The following is a 22,645-nucleotide window of genomic DNA, read 5'->3' as shown; positions in this document are numbered from 1 at the left end:
AGCCACAGCTTCCAAGCACCTGGTCAGTGTGTCCGGGGCCAAGGCAGGGCGGCCGTCCATCAGCAGATAAATCTGGGTGTCATCAACATATTGATGACAACCCAGCCCAAAACTCCAGACAATCTGGGCAAGGGGATGCTTTCTCGCCTTCTCTGACTGGAAACCAGTCTTTAACCAGAATTTTGGGAGTTCCAACTCAGGTTTCCCTCCTCTCAGCCTCGGCACTCATGGGCTGGCTTGGGTCAAAAGTCACACAGTCTCAGTCTTATCTACCTCACGGGGTTGGGAGAAAATGGGACAATCCCATGCATGCTCCTCGGAGGAAGTGTGGGGTGCAAATGTCCTGAATCCTGAAGACCCGCGTGAGCCTAGCTAAGGTTCCCGAAAGGCCCACACTGTCCCTTGCCAAGCGAGAGAGAGATACGCAGCCTTCAACAACAAAAAAAGCCAAATCTGGAAGTCAGGTCACATAGATTGCTGTTTATTTTTAGAGAAGGCATTTTCACACTGCAAAGCTCCCTTCTTTCATCCTCTCTCTCTCTCTCTCTCTCTCTCTCTCTCTCTCTCTCTCTCTCTCTCTCTCTCTCTCTCTGCCTCCTCCCATTTCCAGCGTCTCTTATGCCCCCCCCCCAGCCTCTCCTAGAAAATGCTCCCACTGTTTGGAGTAATCACGTGCTGATTGCATCAATCAAATGACAAGCATCCCACGGAGGGGGGAAGCATTTCCAGACCATTCATCCAGACTTCTCGCTTTCAAATAAAACTCTCTCAGAGGGTGCATCTGGACTATTTTGTGTTCTACCACCAGAAAACTAAGCAGCATAATAAAGACTGGGGTGTGTGTGTCAAACATCTTGCAGAAAAGACCCAGTGCTTTTAATTCCTTAAATAAAATAAAACAAATCTCAGCTGCTCAGATATTCTTTTCAAGCTGTAGCAATATGATGGGTGCTTAGCTAGAGGAGACATATTTCCACCTAGACACGAATTCGCAAATGGTATCTTAAAATAGACGGCGAAGGGAATAAATTCACACAGGCATGGGAATAAATTCACAGAAGGAAGGGGAGCAAGGAAGTGTCACGGGGGAAATGAAGACGGAGGGAGATCCATTGCAGCGCATGTGACCAGGCAGCCATGGGGCTCGTGCTTAACTCACGACTGGCCCTTGCTGCCCAGTGGCAGGGAACACATTTTGCATGCCAAAAGGGCCCCCAGCATCTTCAGGTAAGGCTGGGAATGTACTTGGCTAAAATCATGGACAGATAAACAACACTAAGCTAGATGGACCTCCGTTGTTGGGGGCAGTATGCTGGGAATCACAGGTGGGGTGATTGCTCTTTTTATTTAAAATGCATCCCTGGGTTATTTGTGGGGCCTGCCTGGTGTTTTTACATGAGTAGAATGTGTCCTTTTATTTAAAAGGCATCTCTGGGTTATTTGTGGGGCATAGGAATACATTCATTATTTTTTTCAATATATAGTCCGGCCCCCACAAGGTCTGGACCGGCTACCTGCTGAAAAAGTTTGCTGACCCCTGTCCTATGCCACACAAATAACCCAGAGATGCATTTTAAATAAATAAAATAAATAAAAGGACACATTCTACTCATGTAAAAACATGCTGATTCCGGACCATCCGCAGGCCGGATTTAGAAGGCGATTGGGCCGCATCCGGCCCCCGGGCCTTAGTTTGGGGAACCCTGGCATAGGAATTCGTTCATCCCCCCCAAAAAAATATAGTCTGGCCCCCCACAAGGTCTGAGGGACAGTGGACCGGCCCCCTGCTGAAAAAGTTTGCTGACCCCTGATTCTAGTCCAGCCTTCTGTTCTCACAGTGGCCAACCTGACGCATACGAAAAACCTGCCAGCAGAATCTGAGTGCGAGAGCAATCATCCCACCTGTGATTCCCAGCATACTGCCTCCAACAGCGGAGGTCTGCAGGCCGGATTTAGAAGGAGATTGGGCCGGATCTGGGCCTAGGGCCTTAGTTTGTCTACCCATTGACTAGATGGCCCGCTGGCCTCACCTAGCAACTCTATTCTAACCTTCTTATGACTTATGATCCAGGTCAGTATAAGGCAGCAACCAATACAACTCTTAAGGGCATGGCCCATAGCTTAGTGGTATGGCACAATATTTGCCCACAAAAAAACTCCCAATTAAATCCTTTGCATCTCCACATCAGCCTGAGAAAGGCCCCTCAAGAGCTGCTATGTAGACCCTACTGAACTAGACGTCTTGCTACATTTTTTAGATCTGCTTTTCCTTCCCAGCGCTGACCACGCCTGTGAAGCTCCCGTTTCTCTTCACATTAGGCTGGCACAAGGAAAGGAGGCAACTAGCTCTTCCCTTCTCAGAAATTCAAGATGAAAAAAATGCAAAAGGTCTAACCTCTTCCCCACCCTACCCACCAGCACTGGATTCACCGCCCCACACTCTCAAAGCGGCTCAATAAATTGTCTGCTTCCTTGCCCCTTGACTTGACGGTCACAAATAGCTTCTCCCACATCCTTGAAAAACATTTAACAATCTATTGTCGCTCCATTAGGCAATGCGTCTGGTTTCCTGTTTAATCTCTCTCTCTCTCTCTCTCTCTCTCTCTCTCTCTCTCTCTCTCTCTCCAGTGCCATCCTGTCATGTAAACCACTCCATAAACCCACAAGATCCTCTGTCTTATGCTTTCCAATGGTCCAGCAAAGATGGCTCAAAAACAAGGGTTTCCATCGCTACTAGAAACTGTGGACATATGCCACGCATGAACCATTAACAACCTTCACCATGCACACGACATGCAGTGGAATACAACCCTCCAAACAGCTGCTATTATGGTTTAATGTGGTGATTGGTTCTCCTGGTCCTCATTTGCCACCTGCTCTGCACAACCACTACACAACTGCACCTGGGTCCATAGGCAACAGGCAGAAAAATAATCAATTGGTCTTCCAAGACCCTTAGAAATTTTATAGTGGTACAGTTGGGTTTGTTGTCTTTGTCCATGGAGTTTTCTTGGCAGGGATACCGGAGTGGCCTGCCGGTTCCTTCTCCAGGTGGATCACGTTTGGTCAAAATATAACTTCTCTAAGTTATTTAAGCCCCTTCAAGCAATGACATACCTAGACAACATCTTAAAAAGCAGAGACATCACCTTGCCAACACAGGTCCGTATAGTTAAAGCTATGGTTTTCCCAGTAGTGATGCATGGAAGTGAGAGCTGGACCATAAAGAAGGCTGATCGCCGACGAATGGATGCTTTTGAATTATGGTGCTGGAGGAGACTCTTGAGAGTCCCATGGACTGCAAGAAGATCAAACTTATCAGCCCTGAGTGCTCACTGGAAGGACAGATCCTGAAGCTGAGGCTCTAATACTTTGGCCACCTCATGAGAAAAGAAGGCTCCCTGGAAAAGACCCTGATGTTGGGAAAGATGGAGGGCACAAGGAGAAGGGGACGACAGAGGACGAGGTGGCTGGACAGTGTTCTTGAAGCTACAAACATGAGTTTGACCAAACTGCGGGAGGCAGTGGAAGACAGGAGTGCCTGGCCTGCTATGGTCCATGGGGTCACGAAGAGTCAGACACGACTAAGCAACAACAACAACAACAACAACAACAGTTGGGTTTGGAAGCCACTGCTCTAGGTAACATCTCTCTCCCCCCCCCTCTCTCCCTCTCTCCCTCTCTCTGGTCCCATCTTCACTGAACATCTAACAGTATCATACCACTTTAAATAGTCATGGCTTCTAGGAGCTGTGGCTTGTTAAGGGTGCTGGGAGTTGTTAGGAGACCACTCCACTATTCCCCTCAAAAAGCTACAATTCCCAGATTTTCATGGGAAGAGGGGTTGATTATTAAACTACTCAGAACTTTAGGTCTCCTACCAACTCCCAGCACCCATAACTGTTTAAAGGGATATGATACTGTTTGAAATGTCCAGTGCATATGGGCGTCTCTCTCTTTCTCTCTCTCTGACTTAAGCTCTATCACAACCCCTGGTGCTTTCCAAAATCCTAATAAAGTCTATGAATATGATGTGGTGCCAGTGTGGCGAGAGCCAGTGTGGTATAGTGGTTAAGAGCGGTAGACTCCTAATCTGGGGAACCGGGTTCGCGTCTCCGTTCCTCCACATGCAGTTGCTGGGTGACCTTGGGCTGGTCACACTTCTCTGAAGTCTCTCAGCCTCGCTCACCTCACAGAGTGTTTGTTGTGGAGGAGGAAGGGAAAGGAGAATGTTAGCCGCTTTGAGACTCCTTCGGATAGTGATAAAGCGGGATATCAAATCCAAACTCTTCTTCTTCTCTTCTATGATGAGATTCTCATTAAAGTCACTTAGAGGTGCTTTATCACAGCAGATGTGGAGTCTAATCATCCACAAGTATGTTCAGACCAAACTGTCCAATGGGCCTTTATTCCAGGAAAGTGTGCAGAGGATTGCAGATGATCTGTTTTTGTTTGCAAGGACACTTTGACATATCGCCTGGTCCTTTCATCTTAAAGGGCACAGGAACTCTTCCTAAGAATCACAACAAGGTCTGTCACAGGGTGTGATCTCAAATGCAAGAGGTTCACAGCTCAAAGGGGAAAGGGAAATCAGTATAACAGCACTGACACCTACAGAGTCCAAAGCAGATCATGAACCTCGGCAGACTGATTGATTTGCAGCTACCCCCTTTGACCTGCTAGGTGTGAGAAACGGAGAATCTACATTTTGCCGAAGGAAAGAGCCAGCACAGCTTAAATATTCAGGTCACGGGTTTCCTTAGGGAAAAGACTGGCCACTGGAACAGAAATAAACTTATTATTTAACTTCCCATTCCCCAAAAGCAATGGGAAATTTGGGGTGGGGAAGAGAGTTGCAAGGTCAAATCCCCTTGGAGGTTGGTCCTTGTATAAACAAAAAGAGGAAAAGATAAATTTGTAACATAGGAATCTGCCTTCTCCTGAGTCAGACCTTTGGTCTGTCTAGCTCAGCACTGCTTACTCTGGCCAGCACCAGCTGTCGAAGATTTTTGACAGGAGTCTCCCCCAGATCTACCTGGAGATGCCAGGGATTGAACCTGGGGACTTAAGCACGCAGGGCGTATGCTCTACCACTAAGCTACAGCCCCTGCTCTAAACCATAGTAAGATTACAGTCCTCATGGTTCTGAACAAAGGGCTGGCTTCAACAGGATCATATGAACTGCCATATACTGAGTCAGACCATTGGGCCTACCTAGCTCCGTCTAATTTACTATTATCAGGCCCGTCTTTAGGGCAAGGCTGAGTGGCGCATTACGCCACGGTGCTCGCCCAGCAGGGCGCAGAAGGGGCGGCAAACATTGTCAGCTGCGTCCCTCCTGCTCGCCTGCCTGGGCTGGGCTGCAGCAGGGAGAGAAGCCGCCCGCTGGACCCACTGCATCTGCGCCCCCCGCTGCACAAGCGCACTGCCGGCAAGGCCAGGCCTGAGGGAGGAGGTGGATCATGACCGCCTCCATGATGGGTGCTCGGGCAGCGGCAGCAACGAAGCAGCTGCTGGGCTGGGGCTGCCCGGAGCGCCACTGCCAAGGTAAGCGGGGATCAGTCTCCCCCTGCTCGCCGTGCCCGTGGAGGGACAGAGCGAGGGAGACAGGCAGACAGAGACAGGGGCAGGGAGGGAAGATCATCGGCCGCCCCACCAATAGGCCTCCGGGGCAGAGCCAGCGGGGCGAACAGGAAGACGCTGGGTGCGGGGCAAGGGATGGCGGGTGCGGGGTCCTTTTGCGGCCCCCGGGGGGAGGCAGCGGTGTCGCCACAACGCGCCCTTCAGTCCGCAGGGGAAGCTGGTCAATGTGGTGGTGTCGTATATATAAGTGCATTGTTAATAAACAAGCTTGTTAATAAAAACGAGCATTGTTAATTTTTTAAAAAAGTTTATGTTTCCTGTTTTTCCCCCGAGCAGAGATAATGTGTGAGTGTGGTGTCAGCTCCCTAAAAAAAGGTTGACAACTCTGGGAAAGGGGGGGGGCGTGGGAGGGATCTTTGCACCACGGCACCAGATATGCTTAAGATGGCCCTGACTATGACTGCTGGGATAGCTCAGTTCATAGAACATGAGACTCTTAACTTCAGATCCATGGGTTCGAGCCCCACATTGGGCAAAAGATTCCTGCAATAGGAGGTTGAACTAGATGACCCACATGGTCCTTTCCAACTTTCCAATTCTGATGATTCTATCAGTGGCTCTCCAGGGTTTCAGGCAAGGCTGGTTCTCCCAGCCCTACCTGGAGACAGACAGACGCTCTACCACAGAGCTATGGTTCTTTCCAACTACTGTAGCTGAAAATGGATAGTTCTCCAACAGGAACAGTCCTAGTCCCAAAGCAGAATTCTCAGAAACCCCTTCATCCCCAAAGAAGAAGAAAAACCCAAGTACCTTTTTTGCCCAGTTTCTGTCACCTAACACAACCAGGATCTTTTCCAAACTCTCAGTAGGAGTTTCTGTGTATCTGAAGAAGTGTGCATGCACATGAAAGCTCATACCAATAACAAACTTAGTTGGTCTCTAAGGTGCTGCTGGAAGGAATTTTTTTATTTTGTTTCGACTACGGCAGACCAACATGACTACCTACCTGTAACTGGGTCTACCTTTGAAACTAAAGCCTAGTTCACACATATATGCTTGGCACGTGATTACTGCAGTATCAAGTGATTCTCTCTGCACCCGTGATGGAACCCTTGCCAGTGTTAACACCACATAGAGGTCTGAAGATACTTGCAAAACCACACACAATGAAGTTGTTTGTTGTAGGAAACACATAACCTGGGTAGAAAAGTTTCTAGTTCTGGTCTGTCTAGAGAAAAACGAGGCACCCATGCCTGCTCCTTTACACCATCAGAAGATAAATAAAGAGGAAGTATCATCTTGAGGTCTGAAAGAGAAGCAGGAGGAGGACACTGTAAAACAGGATGTAACCTGTTAGGACTGGGAGGGTCAAATTTTGGCCTCACTCCCCCCACCCATGCAACAAGGCAGTGTGTGCCCCACATGTTCCATACTGAAGTACTATACTTTTGTGGCCCACTTAGAATGAAAAGTTGGACCGCCCTGTCTCAGAGGCTCAACCTTCTCTCGCTTGGAGCTATCCGTGGTCCTGTAATCCCTCAGCAACCTTACCTCCTTCTCTATGGGCTTCCAGCACTGGACACCAACATAACACTGTACCCAAATCAACATGAGGCCAAATGCAAATATCAAAACACAAGATATTCACAAAGAGAAACCAAGCCTTCACTTCTGCTCTGCAGAAAAGACTTGGACATCCATTTCAATTCAGCCAGTACCCAGAACACTTGGTGTCCCCAAAAACAAAATCTAGACCTTTGGATAAGTTGACACGAGCCTATACACCACTCCCATTTTGTTGACTTTACTCAAATTATGTTCTGGGGGAGATCAGAATGCACACTAAAAACCACATCTCAGCACCAAGAGGTGCTCCAATTTACAATAGCACTGCATCCAGGAGTCGGTCTGGAGTGTACTGCTGGGGTATAAAGGAGCCCAGGAACCCCAGGTAACAAGGTGGGGAGGACACCCACCATGCTATACAATAAAAGACTGACTAAAAGCCCATGCTACCATAAGGTGTAGCCTATACATGCAGCAATATGAGGTAGCAGAACAGACTGCATTACCTGAGATTGCAGGTGGATTGCCCATTTACTGAACATGCTGCAGACAGAAAACCAGCACAGCTGTTTCTATTTAGAGATGGGGCCAAAATTCAGTGATTTGCATGCAGAAGGTCCCAAGTTCAATCCCTGATATCTTTAGGTAGGGCTAGGGAAACCCCTTGTCTAAAACCCTGAAGGGATGCTGGCAGTCAGAGTGGACAATACTGAGCTAGATCAGGCATAGGCAGACTCGGCCCTCCAGGTGTTTTGGGACTACAACTCCCATCATCCCTACCTAGCAGGACCAGTGGTCAGGGATGATGGGAGTTGTAGTCCCAAAACATCTGGAGGGCTGAGTTTGCCTATGCCTGAACTAGATGGACTAAGTCTCTGACCATGCAAAGCAGCTTCTATCAGATACCCATCTCCCTACTAGGCATATGCATTATTATTATTATTATTATTATTATTATTATTATTATTAATTTCCTGTGGCAATTTACAAACTATAAAAACAGCTAGAAACACGTTTTTAAAATTGCTTTTACAAATAGTACCCCCCCAAAAGGTGAGGACAGTTTAAAAACAATACACGATTGGGTTCCAGGTCATTGCGCACATCAGTGGTTGGGCATAGGCCCATTCCACCACTCTTGCTCCCTTCTGTGGTCAAAAATTATGCGCATCAATTGGACATTCTCAGAATGGCCGCTGCCTGTAATTAAGAAATAATAGGAAAAAACCTTAAATAGGGGAGGAACTGAAAAGCAGCCCAGCGTAGAATAAGCATGCTCATTGGGCAAAGAATGCCGATTGTCCTGAATCAATGGGATTCGAATTACAAGAAAGGAGATTCCAAGCAAACGTTAGGAAGAACTTCCTGGTGCAAGAACTGCAGTCCTGATCCAATGAGCGACCTTGGAAGGTGGGTTCCTCTGAGGTTTTTAAACAGAGGTTGGATGGCCATCTGCCAGGGATTCTTTAGCTGTGATTCCTGTGTTCCAGGGGGTTGGACTAGATGACCCTTAGGATCCCTTTCCAACCCTACACTTCTATATGACTGCTGAGGTGGGGGACAGGAAACTGGGGTGGCGAATTGAGTATCCTGGAGAGGAGTGTGTCCAGATGACTGAAACTCTGAACATGAGCACTCCTCGTTGCCGTGATTTGTTCTAGGTTTCCCTTCAGTTTTAACAATCCTCAGTTTTAGTGGCCCTGAGCCTCACACTCATATGTAAACATGTGCCCAAGTCTGGCACTCCAGACAGTCACCTTGCAATATATACAGCTTCTGCCCTTGCAATCCATTCCGATCTTTTCACAACATCCAACTACCTCATTTCCCAACATGCGTTGACCAGACCTAAGCTTGAGCTCATAGGATCATAGAATCATAGAGTTGGAAGAGACCACAAGGGCCACCCAGTCCAACCCCCTGCCAAGCAGGAAACACCATCAAAGCATTCTTGACATATGGCTGTCAAGCCTCTGCTTAAAGACCTCCAAAGAAGGAGACTCCACCACACTCCTTGGTAGCAAATTCCACTGCCGAACAGCTCTTACTGTCAGGAAGTTCTTCCTAATGTTTAGGTGGAATCTTCTTTCTTGTAGTTTGAATCCATTGCTCCGTGTCCGCTTCTCTGGAGCAGCAGAAAACAACCTTTCTCCCTCCTCTACATGACGTCCTTTTAAATATTTGAACATTGGCTATCATATCACCCCTTAATCTTCTCTTCTCCTGGCTAAACATACCCAGCTCCCTAAGCTGTTCCTCATAAGGCATCGTTTCCAGGCCTTTGACCATTTTGGTTGCCCTCCTCTGGACACGTTCCAGCTTGTCAGTATCCTTCTCGAACTGTGGTGCCCAGAACTGGACACAGTACTCCAGGTGAGGTCTGACCAGAGCAGAATACAGTGGTACTATTACTTCCCTTGATCTAGATGCTATACTCCTATTGAACAGCTCTTTGAAGACTGTTAAGACCGTTGGCTGAAACGATAATGAAACTTAAGGCTTATTCCTCTGAGCAAACAAACCCATCCTGAGTACAGGCTTACATGTGGCCATCATGGCGTTATGAGGTTAACGAAAAAAACAATCTACAGGAAGTTACTCAAGAAGGAATCGGTGAAGGAAGAAGAGGTTGCCTTTCCATCTACTGCCCCCTACTGGTTTGGGAAACTCCCAACAAAATGGAAAAGATGGCTGGTATACAAAACGTGATCCATGAATAAATGTCTTTCATATTTAAATGGACGTTGGTGATGGAGACAGGGGTGGGGATGATGCATAACGCAGAGGGGACAAGCAATAAGAGCAGGCAGTTTACCTGCAGGACCAGTTGCTGCCAGGCGGTTGCCAGGGGCTGAGCACTGCCAATGTTGCACATGGTCACTCGGTCGGAGGGCTGATTGGCGCGTTCGAGTTGCAAGGAGACATTGCGCCGCTCTTCTTCGAGGGCCCGGGTGAGGCGCTCAAAACGAGCCTCTTGCTCCTTAACGGATGCCAAAATGCTGGCAGCAGACCTGATATCATAGTCCTCCATGACTGGGCTCAGACTGTCTTGCCTGTTCACTGATATGGGCCAATGACAAAGGTCAGGGAAAAGGGTGAGGGAAAGGAGACACAGGTCAGAGGTCAGGAATGAAAAGGAAAAGGAAAAACGGCACAGGTTAATTAGTCCGCGGCATCATATTTATGCTCAAAAGCAAAGGGCTGGATCCAGCTAAGTTCTAATCAGACTGAAAATTAAGTTCTAATCAGAACAGATGCATTGAAATTAATGGGCTTATCTTCGGGCACATTCACACCATACGCCGAAAGCACTGCGATACCACTTTAAACTGCCATGGCATATCCCAAAGAAATCTGGGAGCTGTAGTTTCTTAACGGTGTTGAGAGCTGCTAGGAGACCCCTATTAACTTCATGGAGCTGTGATCCCCAGATTTCCCTGACAAACTACAGTTCCCAGTTTCATATGTAGTGGACTTGTAAAAGGGTAAAAGGGTATTGGGAAGCGATCCATAATGAATTGGAGGGAGGGTGTTTAAAAGTACTTTCCCAAGAAACCAGAGTCCTTTCTGTTGGAGATAATTCAAACTGAAATTCCCAGGTGTCAGGAAAGGTTATTTATGTATGCCACTACTGCGGCCCGTGTTATGTTAGCCCCAAAATGGAAAACGAGCGAGGTCCTAACCAAAGAAGAGTGGCAACTTAAGTTGATAGAATCTGTGCAGCTTGCAGACTTAACATATAGAATAAGAGAACAAGAAGAACATAGAGAAGACTGGAAAAGGTTTATTGAATATATGGAGGAAAATTGTGTTTATTTGAAAACGTGGGCAGCATTAAGATAAATTCAAAAGTGTAAAAAAGTTATGATGGATGTAATAATGGAATACTAAATGGTATAGTTTCTGTAAAATATGTAGGGATTTCTGGTATGTAAAATGAACCATGGGGCCAGATGTTACCTAGTGTTTAAAGTAGCATCATAATGCTTTAAACATATGATGTGAACATGTCCTTAGTCATGTCCAATGATTTCAATGTGTCTTCTCTGATTAGCACTGGATAAAAACCCAAGGTGATGGTTGTTTTGTTCATATCGTTTAGAAAAGGTTTGATTTCCAGAAACTTACTTAATGGCATTGCACCAAATCTTCTTTTTCTTTTTTTAAAGACTATGTACACCTTGAACAGAATTTAGATTTATCTCAACAGGCACTGGTCCTGTCCCCCCCCCCCCAAGCTTTCTGTCTGACAAGTGATTCTCACACTTTTCATGAAAGTAATTTCACTATGCAAACAATAATGTACTTTTAAGAATACATTAACTTCCCATTTTCTTCTCTTTCCCCCTCTCCCACCAACTTCCAGCCAACCAATTATTTCTATAGCTTTCATTCACATCTGATGCCTTTGCTTTTCATAGATGGACCAGAATTAACTCTTTTAAGCTACAAAAGCACCGCACCAGAGGACTGCTAGCGGCAAGATGAAGCTTCAAGGTTGGCTGAGACTTGCTGCGACTTCCCAAGGCTGAGCTGCTCTAACACATGTTTTCATATACGGCATGTTTACAATAGGGGGTTCTTTCACCGGAAGCTTCCCCATGCAAAAAGAACCAAAAAACATCATGTCCACCTACAGATCAGTGCATGTTATATTTGCACAAACATGTATGGCTTGGGCATCGCACAAAACTGGGAGTGGATGTGTTTTGAGATCTGCTCTGAGGGTTGGCCAACCCTACAAGGGCCACAGAGGTGGGCGTGGCCAAAGTGATTAAGGAGCATTGCTTTGTGCACACAGAACACAGGCAGGAAGGGCCAGCACACCCATGAGGCATGTTGAGGAGGTTGCCTCAGGTCAGCAGGCTCTGGAGAGCTAGGTGGTACACAGCCTCGGTCCAGTATACCTGAAGGAGCGTCTCCACCTCCATCGCTCTGCCCGGACAATGAGGTCCAGCGCCGAGGGCCTTCTGGCGGTTCCCTCGCTGCGAGAAGCCAAGTTACAGGGAACCAGGCAGAGGGCTTTCTCGGTAGTGGCACCCGCCCTGTGGAATGACCTTCCACCAGATGTCAAAAAGAAAAATAACTACCAGAATTTTAGAGGACATCTGAAGGCAGCCCTGTTTAGGGAAGCTTTTAATTTTTAAGAAATTAGTGTATTCTAATATTTCTGTTGGAAGCCGCCCAGAGTGGCTGAGGAATAAATTATTATTATTATTATTATTATTATTATTATTATTATTATTATTATTATTATTGGAGGGGCAGTGTGGCTGCAGTCCCTGCCCACTCAGATGCCACCCAGTTGTCCCTTGCCATCCCACTGCCAGGGCCACCTCTCCCAACAGTTGGAGGTCTGCAGAGGAGGAAGAGGAGGCAAGGGTTGCTATGAGGGGGTGGGGGCATCTTTTTCCAGCCCCCCCTTTTGCCTGGAGTGGCAAAACATCCTAAGCCAGCCCTGGGCAGGCAAATGAACATGCAAAGAAGCAAAAACACAGGCAGGCAGGGGGGGGAATATGTTATGTCCAATTTTCTATTGGTTCTCCCAGGAAGTGACAGTTGAACTCTTAGCCAATACAAAATGACGCATTTGGTAGCCAAATTTTCTCTGGCAGCTAAAGAAGTTTCGCTCCAGTCGTGGTGACGCATTGTGAGTTCGAATTTTTATGCTGTAAGTTACAGACTTGTGTGTTGTTTGATTTTAGAGGAATGTCTTGCTTTCTGCTGTGAAGGCCTTTGGCTCAACACAATAAGTTGAATTGATTGGCAGGCAGGTATAGACATGCACACATATTCAAGACAATCCCGCACAGACTCTTCTTCCAGTAAGCAGAGGGGTGTGTGTGTCCCCCCACATTGCAGCCCTGGGAAGAGAGGAGACTTTTCTCTCTGCCTAGCCCAGCTAGCCCAGCACTGCAACGGGAAAGAAAGCGTTCCCCTTCTTTCTTCTCAGTCTGGTGTGGTACCATTGCAAGACAGCTTTGGAGTTCAAGAATTCATAAATCTTGATTAAGGAAAGGAAACAAGAAGCCATGTCCCACTGTCCTTCCTTTTTCCTGTGTCTCCGAGTCCTTGTGGAAATGGTCACACAGCAGAGGGAGAAGACGTGCTATTGCAAGCTAAGAAGAGGCTCCCTATTTTGGCCAAGGTTGATGGGCTGCTAAAGGTGGCTTTCTAGTGTTATGTGAACGAGCATCTGACTCGTGCACCCCCTCCTCCAGGAGCATGGAAGAAGCATCTCCTTCCTAGCTGAAATTAACCAGAGTTTATTGGTGCATTTGAACTGAGGGGCTCTGGTTAGTTTAAACTATGGTTTAAGCTTCCCGCTAGGCACCTGGCTGGACGCTGTGAGAACAGGATGCTGCAGCACTAGATGGAGGTCTTATGTTCTTAAGATCAGCCACAGCTTCATGCTTCAATAAAGCATAAACAAACCAGAGTTTCCTCCAATTCAGACTTAACAAGATGCTGCTGTTAGCTGAAAGGGGCAAAAGGATGCTTCTGATATCTTTCCTGAAGTCTTGGCAGAAAATAGGGAAGGTGGGAGTGTGGGAGCCCAAAGCTCAAAACTGCTCATTCACATAATTCAAGAGGAATAAATCCTCGTGAACAGGCTCAAATGCAGCTTGCTAGCAATGTGTGATGGTCAACCAAATTTTTGATAAATTCCTTCTTGTGCTGTCTGCCTGGTGGGGCCAGCTCCAGGTTTGAGGCAGCCCAAAGTAGGGTTTCTCCAATGTGGACAGGCTCTCCTAAATTCAAGGTGTGGTGTTTTGCCTTGAAGCATGGCACACTTTCTTTCTTTCTTTCTTTCTTTCTTTCTTTCTTTCTTTCTTTCTTTCTTTCTTTCTTTCTCTTTCTTTCTTTGCAAAAAATCTACAAATGTATTTGAAAATATTCACATGCTACAGCACTTACACCAGGAGCCGCTAGCTCACTAGCCCTTATTGAGGGGATAACAGCCCAATGTACACTGCAAAACGTGACAGGTGTCGTAAATAAGACAATTGACATACTGCAGAGAGGCTAAGCATGATTCCATGCACACAAACCCTGACATCAAAAGGCGATAGCGAAAGAGAAAGATACAGCCATTCCCGTTATCAAGACTATTTGGGGGTAGGGTGCGGGAGTTGGAATTCTGCACAAATGTGAGGTATACAATTCACCTTCTGAAGAATCTCAGAAAAAAGTTCCTAGCCATTATGAACACCCCCCCCCCTACTATGCTTAAATGGTTGCATGCCATGTCTGCTGAAAATCTCAGACGCAGAGGAAGTGCTGAATAGATTTTCACCTGCCAGAGGGATGGCCTTCAGAGCCAATCCTCAACTCCTTTCCGCATCCCAGCAGCATAAAATCTCAAAATTGATGTGCGCCTGAATATTTCATGGAGGTCACAAAGCCCAGCTTTGCTGGTTGCAGAATTTTTAGTCTAACGGTCTCTTAAGATTAGAGGGAGGTGAATTCCGGTTGTGACCCTCTTGTTGGTTTCCTTAAAGCAAAGAGAAATCTGGGGAGCAGAATGACAAGGTAAGCCTGCTGGAGACAGGCATGATCTTGGCACGCTCTTTCACATCTCATTAGCAGATCGTCTGCATGCACAAGCTAATCAGCAAAGGATTGTCACAAGCTGGAAGAGGCAATTCATGCAGCAGCCTGCTTTGAAACATGGTTAAGCAGAGGACACTGTGGCCATCGACTCCCGCAAAGGAAATGTAGGGGCTGCTGAGTATATCAAATGATTTGGAAGAAAGCAAGGAGCCGCACAAAGGAATATCTTTCTGATCCCTCTTCAAAGGAATGTCAGCGGAACCACAGAAAGGATTGGTGCATAATCCTCACCTGCACAGAGGCGCAGGGTGAAAATTAACTTTGCCTTGACCCGGCAAGGGCGCATAGTTGCTGCAAAGTGAAATGGCTCCTACAAAATGACACTATATCTGTACAGAGATGGCTGGGCGCTTTAACTGAGGCACTTTTCTCTGAAGTTGCAAAAGAAAAAAGAATGGGATCCTGTAGCTTTGGCAAAAGCTGATGGTATACATGGAAGAAACACAGGGAGCTTCACACACACATGGAGGCATATGGAGCTCCACTGAAGAGTGCGGAGCTTCACTCAGAATACGGACAGCAAAATCAGACAGAGCAAAGTCCGTCACCCAGAGTACAGGAAAAGGCAACATGAGCATCTTGTATTGGACTTCTGGGATGAACTGGGGTTCCTGATGTGGTTGGACCACTTCTGTGGCCTGCATGCTCTGTGCATGCCTGACAGTCTCATGTCCTGGGAGTCTCAAAATCTATCAACAAAAAATTCCGGAGCTTCCTTTACATTGTCAGCACTCTTCTGTTTTAAAATCCATCAAGTCTCTAGTGCATGTGGTTGCATGAAGAAGAGGAAACAATTATAAGACATCTTCTAGATTTCCCTCCTGTTTTACACCTGCATGTTGTGTCCCATTGCTCATCTCACAATCCCCAGCCAGAAATGTTATACACTATACTGTAATTGCATTTGTGGTTTAAAGGGAGCCCAGTCAAAACAGGAAAAAACCCTTTTTCAGTTGTTATTGCTTCCATGCATTTTTTGTGATGACGGTTAAAAGGACCATTTCAGTTGCAGGTTTAGGGCCATAGACTTTCTGCCTCAAATTACTGATTTGCACATATTTGTAAAATTTTGTTTAAAATAAAAGATGGGGGTGTTGTCTGCATTGGGATCTTGGTGGGGTGGAGGAGAACGTCAACATTCCCGCTGTGATTCAATTACTCTCCTGAAGGTAGGGTCAATGGGCCTGACACCCATAAAAGTGTGCATACAGAAGACCATGGGTTCAATCCCCAACATCTCTAGGTAGGGCTGGGAAAGACTCCCTTCCTGAAACCCAGCCAATGCCATGGATTGAACCTGCATGCAAAGCAGATGCTCTGAGCTCCAAAACATCTAGAGGGAACCAGCATGGAGAAGGTTGATCTAAGCAGGCATCCCCAAACTGCGGCCCTCCAGATGTTTTGGCCTACAAACTCCCATGATACCTAGCTAACAGGACCAGTGGTCAGGGATGATGGGAATTGTAGTCCAAAACATATGGAGGGCCGAAGTTTGCCAAAGATGCCTGATCTAAGCCCAGCAATGCCTACTCTGACTGGCAGCAAATCTCCTAGCAAAGGATGTGCTCTACCTGTGAGCTACAGCTTTGCTGGTCTACAGGCTAGAATTAGGATGCAGAGACCCCTGGCAGAAGCCCATTCGTGCTGCATCTATCCCCAGTGTTACATCTCTGCTCAAAATGCTGCAGTGTTATCTAGGGGCTCCATTCACTTCCTACCACCTTTCCTCATAGAGTCCCGGTGCTGACGTGAACAGCTACAACCTCTCTTCTATTTCTAGGCTGGCATCGGAATCAGAGGACGCTTACCTGACCAAGCCTTTGACCTGCAGCTCCTTTTGTCCTCCATCACAAAAAGGAGAAAGGAGGAGACTTTTCGGGCTCTAATGCTGACCGACTAAGTAGCAACCCCAGATCCTTTTTATAGTATGCAGAAATAAAAGGCCTTTAGGGAGGAATGGCACCCCCTCCCCTTCCAGAAATCTCTCTTCTGTCTACTGGAGGCAGAGCAGAGAAACCTCTCTCCCTCCACTCCCCATCAACATGAGCTTATGTGGCTCCCCTCCCTCTTTTCCTACATCTTACAATAGGGCCCTTGATGCTGCTTTATAGATTCTACACTGCTGGGTGCTTTTTTGAAGCCTGCATAGCTCTGTAGCCGTGAGGCATGGAGAGACTTGGGTTATGGCTGGCTATCCAGGAGGAATCCCAGATATTTCTGCTCCATTGCCCATTTAAAAGACTGAAGCTGTACAGGGTCTCTCTCTCTCTGCTACCAACCCCCACACCCAGACTTCTACCAGGGCCAATGGGAGGCTAAACCCACAGGCTCCACTATCTTCGTGCATCTGAGCGTATTAAACGCACTATGGCAGCTCTCAATTGTAAGCAGGGGCTAAGAACAGAGACGGGTGTTGGTGGGGAATAGCCACCTCCCCACTCAGGACCTCTTTAAGTGCTCATGAAGAATTCAGGAACCACTGAGGCCTGTTTCAGATGCCACTTACAGTTCCTTGCAAATTAAGGCATCCATTAAAGGAACTCCGAGAATTCTCGTTTTCAAGGAGCACCGCAAGGCCTTTTGTTTCGTTGCTGTGTCCTTTTGTGCTTTGCAGTGCCCGAGTCTTTAGTGGAGATTGAAAAAGCAGAGATTAAAGCTAGGGTGTCTAGACAATGGCGTAATGGGCAATACAAAAAAGGGGGTCATAGGATTCCATTCTGGAACGGGGGTCTTTCCCTTGGATTGCTCATCATTCAATCCAAGCCAAGGTGAGCCTGGAGGAGGGAGGCCTTATGTGTTTGGCTGAGAGGGGGGGAGCTTATCTCTCCATGCTCTGTAAAAAGAGGCACATTGCTTTGCAGCACAGAAGCATCCTTCCACTTGCTCCGAAAGATGCTTGGTATTTGATTGATTGATTGATTGATTGCATTATTATCCCACCTTTTTCCTCCCAAGAGCTCAAGGTGGCATGCATGCTTCTCCCCCTACTCAATTAAACCCCACAACAACTCTGTGAGGTAGGTTGGGTTGAGAGGCAGTGACTGGCTCAAGGTCACCTCGTCAGCTCCGTGGTTGAGTGGGCATTTGAACCCTCATCTCCTAAGTCCTAGTCCAACACTCTAAACATACACCACACTCATTTCCAGTGTGATCACATGTGTGAACATGCTCCATGTGATCAAATGCATGTGGACAAGGAGGGGGAAACAGGTGGGTGACCTGGAGCTAGGCTGAAGCCGGGGAACAGAGATCTGGATCCAGGATTCCCTTCTGCCTTCTTCCCTCCTGGGGAAAGGAAAAAGAGGGTGTCAACTGGGGGGGGGAGGGAGCAGAGTCAGAAGCGGGGGGTGCAACCTGGTGGCCAAGAACCGGAAGCGCTCCCATCTCTGGGAACAGACGCAGCTTCCCTGATACAGTGAATGTCTGCATGCTCAGCAGTCTTGCAAGACACAAGAGTCTTGCGAGTGAATGTGCCTTGCCCTATCTTTAACAGCCTGCCAGGTGGGCATGCCACCCCACTGGGACAACTCCATTGCTTCTGTGCAGTTCTGATCTTCTTGCACTGATCTTGGATTACTTCTTAGACTTGGACTGTTGCTTCGCCTCGCCTTTCCTGTCGTTTGGCTGGAGTGTATCACCTGTCATTGTGGGTGTATGTCTTCTCTGTCTCATTAAAGATCTCTTCCTTACTCTCAAGTGAGAGCATCGGTTGTCATGGGCTGGACAGTTGTGAGAGAAAGCGAAAGTGTGTGTTGGAGAGAAATTGTTGGGGTCGAGGGCAAACTGCACTCCTCATTCCTTCCATACAGCCTCAGTTAACCGAATCTCCCAATTTTTATCCAGCTACAGTGCCGATTCATGAAGTTCGAATGGGCTGCCATTTGCAAATTTGCCGCCGTTTGCAGTAAAAATGGGATTGAAAAACACCACCCATAAACAAAACTGGTGATAGATGAACACTTGCCGCAGAAAGTCAAAAGATTATCCAGATCTTGCATAATTTTTATTCCCTACCCATCACTGCAGGATGCAACCTTCCTGAGAGTCTCTGGGAGAGGAGCATTTTAGTGAAGCACTTTTGGTCAGTCAACAATGAGGGCCAGAGACTTAATCTGAATAGCAAATTAACCATTATTTCAAGCTGTGCACAAAAGCAAGAAAATAGACCATGGGGTGGTATCCAACTAAGTTCTACTTAGAGTATACCCACTGAAATTAAAGGGCCTGAGTTAGCCACAGAATTGTTGAGTTGGAAGCCACCCCGAGGGTCAACTAGTCCAACTCCCTGCAATACAGAAATCATAGCTAAAGATTTCCTGAAAAATGATCATTGAAGCTCAGCTAAAAAACTTCCAATGAAGGTCCTCCACCTTCCTAGGTAGCCCATTCCACTGATGAACAGCTCTTACCATCAGTACGTTGTTCCTAACATTTATTCAGAATCTCCTTTCTTGTGATTTGAATCCATTGGTTAGGGTCCTGCCCTGTGGAACAGCTGAAAACAAGCTTGCTCCACCCACCATGGGACATCCCTTCAGATATTTGAAGGTGATTCTCATATCACTTCTCGGTCCTCCCTTCTCCAGGCTAAACATACCCAATTCTTTCAACTATTACTCATAAGGCTTGGTTTCCAGGCCCTTTCTCATCTTGGCCACTCTCCTCTGTACACATTCCAGCTTGTCAATGTCCTTAAATTGTTGATTAGCTTCCATGGGTCTACACTGAGAAGGTCTAGCATTGAGTATAACCTCTGGAATATTTTTGCAGGGTGTAGAGTTGTGCACTTGAAAGAGTTTCTTGAAGAGGAATGACCAAAGACAGCATCCTCTTTGCAATGAAATTGATAGCTCATGGAGCAGGTTAGATGTGATGGCACAGTAATCAAATGGCATTCAAGGGCATGTGATTTCTCATGCAGATTTGGAAAGCATGCACTGAAAACCAGGCAATACACACCCAATAAGATTAGGAACGTCTCTGTGTCAATGAAGCTGGGGCATCGCACTTTAAAAGTTAGAGGAAAGTAAACCCATAGAAGGCCTCAAGCTGAATCAACTGCAAGAGAAGAGAGGAGGAGAGAAGAAAAGTTAGTTCTAGAGGGGTTAGTAACTGGAGTGTTCTATTTTTGTAGACACAGTGATGGGGAGAAATTAAATCCAATTGTATTTAAAGGGCGGACCTACCTGATTTGCACTTTCCAAAATGCGTGAACCATAGCAAAACTACCCTTCAAAATTCACAGATCCAAGATTTTGCAATGCAGTTCTCCAGCCACATAGCATGATGCAAAAATGCACACGTTAAAATGCATGTATTAAGAAAATTAAGATCCAAGAAGTATTAGGGAAAGCTGCTTTGCAAAAGTGTGTATTTTAGGCACAACTACATAAAAAGCTGTGTGTATTAGGAGAAATTCACACTAAAATGCTTGTGAATTTTTATGAGGACTTAAAAATAATAATCACGAACTGATAAGAAAATGTGGAGAACTGAACTTAAGAATGGAAAAATGAGAAACCAAGAGAAAGTAAGATATGTCCATCCCTAGCTACACCTAAACTTTTTTTCCTTGCAACCATGTGGACTAGAGATATACTTTCAGTCAATAACTACCTAATTCTGCTATAAAACTCAGCCAGGTGCTCCTGGACCTCGCTGAAACAACTTGAATGCTCAGTCTCAACTGCTGGACCACTGTCCATGGTCCTGTAACCACACCATTATGTTCCTCCAAGGTGCTGACGTTTGTCTTGACTGACGGTGCCTTGCTCTCCTGCCTAAAGAACCAGGAACGTCTGCCCTCCCCTTGGGGGAATTCTCTCTTTGATAGTGGGTATCCTATCCCTGTGGATCATGGCATGGGGGACCTTTCACAGCTGACAATTAGGATGCACATGTTGCTGCTGCTATACAGGACTAAGAGTCTGTTTGTTCCTTGCTGATGCAATATCAGGGCTCTGAGTCTGGCATTCTCCACCTTGTCTCACCTCAGTTGGTCCTGTATACAGCCTGAAGCCTACCGTACACCCAGCCTGAGATCTGCCTTGCCTCGTTTCACCCGAGCAGGATGCTTCCTCCACGCAACTACCCTAGCTCTGGTTGGCCAACTTCCAATCTGGCTCGTTGTCCACCATCCCATGCCAACAAAAAGCAACACACAAAGAAGGTGATTTCAATGTAAGCGCAAGAGTGGCAGGCACAGCGTGCTGGTGTCAGAGGAAACAAAAATGGGGCTGGTTAGGAGGTTTTGTTCAGCGCGAAGAAAAAGAAAAGCAACCTGAGAAACAAAGAGCTCAGCCAAGGAGGAAATGAGAGCGAAAGGAAATGCCATCCAGAAAAAGAAATGCTCCCTAACTAGACATTCCTTTCAGAAGGAATTCTGGAATCATTTAAAGCTTCAACTGTACGGGTAGGTCAATGAAAGTTGTGCCTCAGCAGGGGGAGAAAAAAAAGGACAGGAAAGAATAACACTTCAATGTGAGATTACAACTGCTGATTTTAGAAATTAGGCAGCCTCCACCGAGCCCTCGGTGATTCCATGAGCTGGAATTTAATATTCACAATGCTAAGAAAACTGGGAGTCCCACAGTGTTTTTAAATTAACCATTAGCTTAATAAAACTCAGGTTCCAAGAACAAAATAGCAAAGTGATAATTCACCAAAAAAAAAAGTCACATATGCCAAACAAACTGGCAATATGGAGACGTGCAAAGCATGCCTCTCTTATGCAGAACACAAGGGGAGCCCCACTGAATCAGGCCCTCTCGACCAGCACCCTGTTCTCACAATGGCGCACCAGATGCTTGTGGCAAATCCACAAGCAGGATTCGAGCACAAGAATCCGCTCCCCTCCTGTCGTTTCCAGCAACTGGTATTCAGAAGCATTGCTGCTTTCGGCTGTGAAGGTAGAGCAGAGCCATTGTAAAAGCAAGCGGGGTTGCGGAGGTTAACACGGGCAATATAAGCCCAGGGTTGTCTTTTTCAGAGCGGAAGTGATGTCACGGTGCTCTGGGGAACTGATGAATGAAGTGATAAGGAGGCTTACAAATTTTGCTTGTGACAGATTAGCATGGAAGAAGTCAGCAAATGAGGAATATCATCAAGCAGAGGATAGGTATGGAAATTGTTTATTACGGTTGTAAACCAGTTCCAACAGCACATTCACAAAAATAAAATCTGGATTTATAAACAATATACAGCAAACCACTTAGGACTTAAAATTGAATTAAACAGACGTATGAGAACCTAAAAGTTTAAAATTTGAAATACCATACAGGTTGGCCCTATCACCCTGGAGGCTCCCTTTGACTATTTTCCCCACAGGCTAATTTGTTCTGGGAGGGTAGACTGCGTCTGCAAATCTGCGTGCAGAATCTGGCGATCGACCAGGTCGTCTTTTGATCTGTTCCTAAGAGGAGGGCATTTAATTTAGACTTCTCTGGAAGGTCAGCAAATCGCTCCAGTAGGGAGGCAATGGTGTCTCTGCCTAAAGAATAAATATCTAAAGAATAAATGTTCGGGGCTTCCTATTTCCCCTAGTGGGCAGGTACACAGTCTCTGGTTGTATGGGACTTTTCCAAAGCATCCTTCCAGAACAGGTGATGGTAACGCCGAGCTTCGGGCAAGAGTAAAGGCCCTTCTTGCGTTTCTGGATTCGAGCAGAGGATAGGTAATTCTTTCCTCCTGCTGAAGAGAAAAGAATTTGTCTCCTGCTGAGATGAAGTGAGTGGAGTTTCCTGCCACACTGAGTCCTCCGAGTCTGAGGATAGCAGTACCACATCATCCGGGGGGGGGGGAGAGGTGACATTGGCCCCACAGGATCCTCCAGGGCAGCCACACTTCTGGGTTTCATCCTGCACACCCTTCCCTTTCCGGTTTG

At 46.6% G+C, this 22,645-nt stretch overlaps 1 protein-coding gene across 9 annotated transcripts in view; it reads right to left on the bottom strand.

Annotated features, from left to right (window-relative positions):
• ARVCF (ARVCF delta catenin family member) overlaps positions 1–22,645 on the bottom strand; it is a 309,481-nt gene that overhangs the window by 272,043 nt on the left and 14,793 nt on the right. For 8 of the 9 annotated variants that reach the window (XM_035098127.2, XM_035098131.2, XM_035098129.2 and 5 more), the window contains exon 1: positions 9,965–10,195. The exons of the other annotated variant lie outside the window; for it this stretch is intronic. In XM_035098127.2, coding sequence (XP_034954018.1) covers positions 9,965–10,180 — 216 coding nt within the window. In that variant the 5' untranslated portion in view covers positions 10,181–10,195. Of the gene's footprint in view, positions 1–9,964; positions 10,196–22,645 lie in introns of those variants that run through there. 9 annotated transcript variants of the gene reach the window in all.

Source organism: Zootoca vivipara, chromosome 17 (assembly GCF_963506605.1).
Source record: "Zootoca vivipara chromosome 17, rZooViv1.1, whole genome shotgun sequence".
Classification (NCBI taxonomy): Eukaryota; Metazoa; Chordata; class Lepidosauria; order Squamata; family Lacertidae; genus Zootoca; species Zootoca vivipara.
This window is presented reverse-complemented; position numbering and strand designations above follow the sequence as displayed.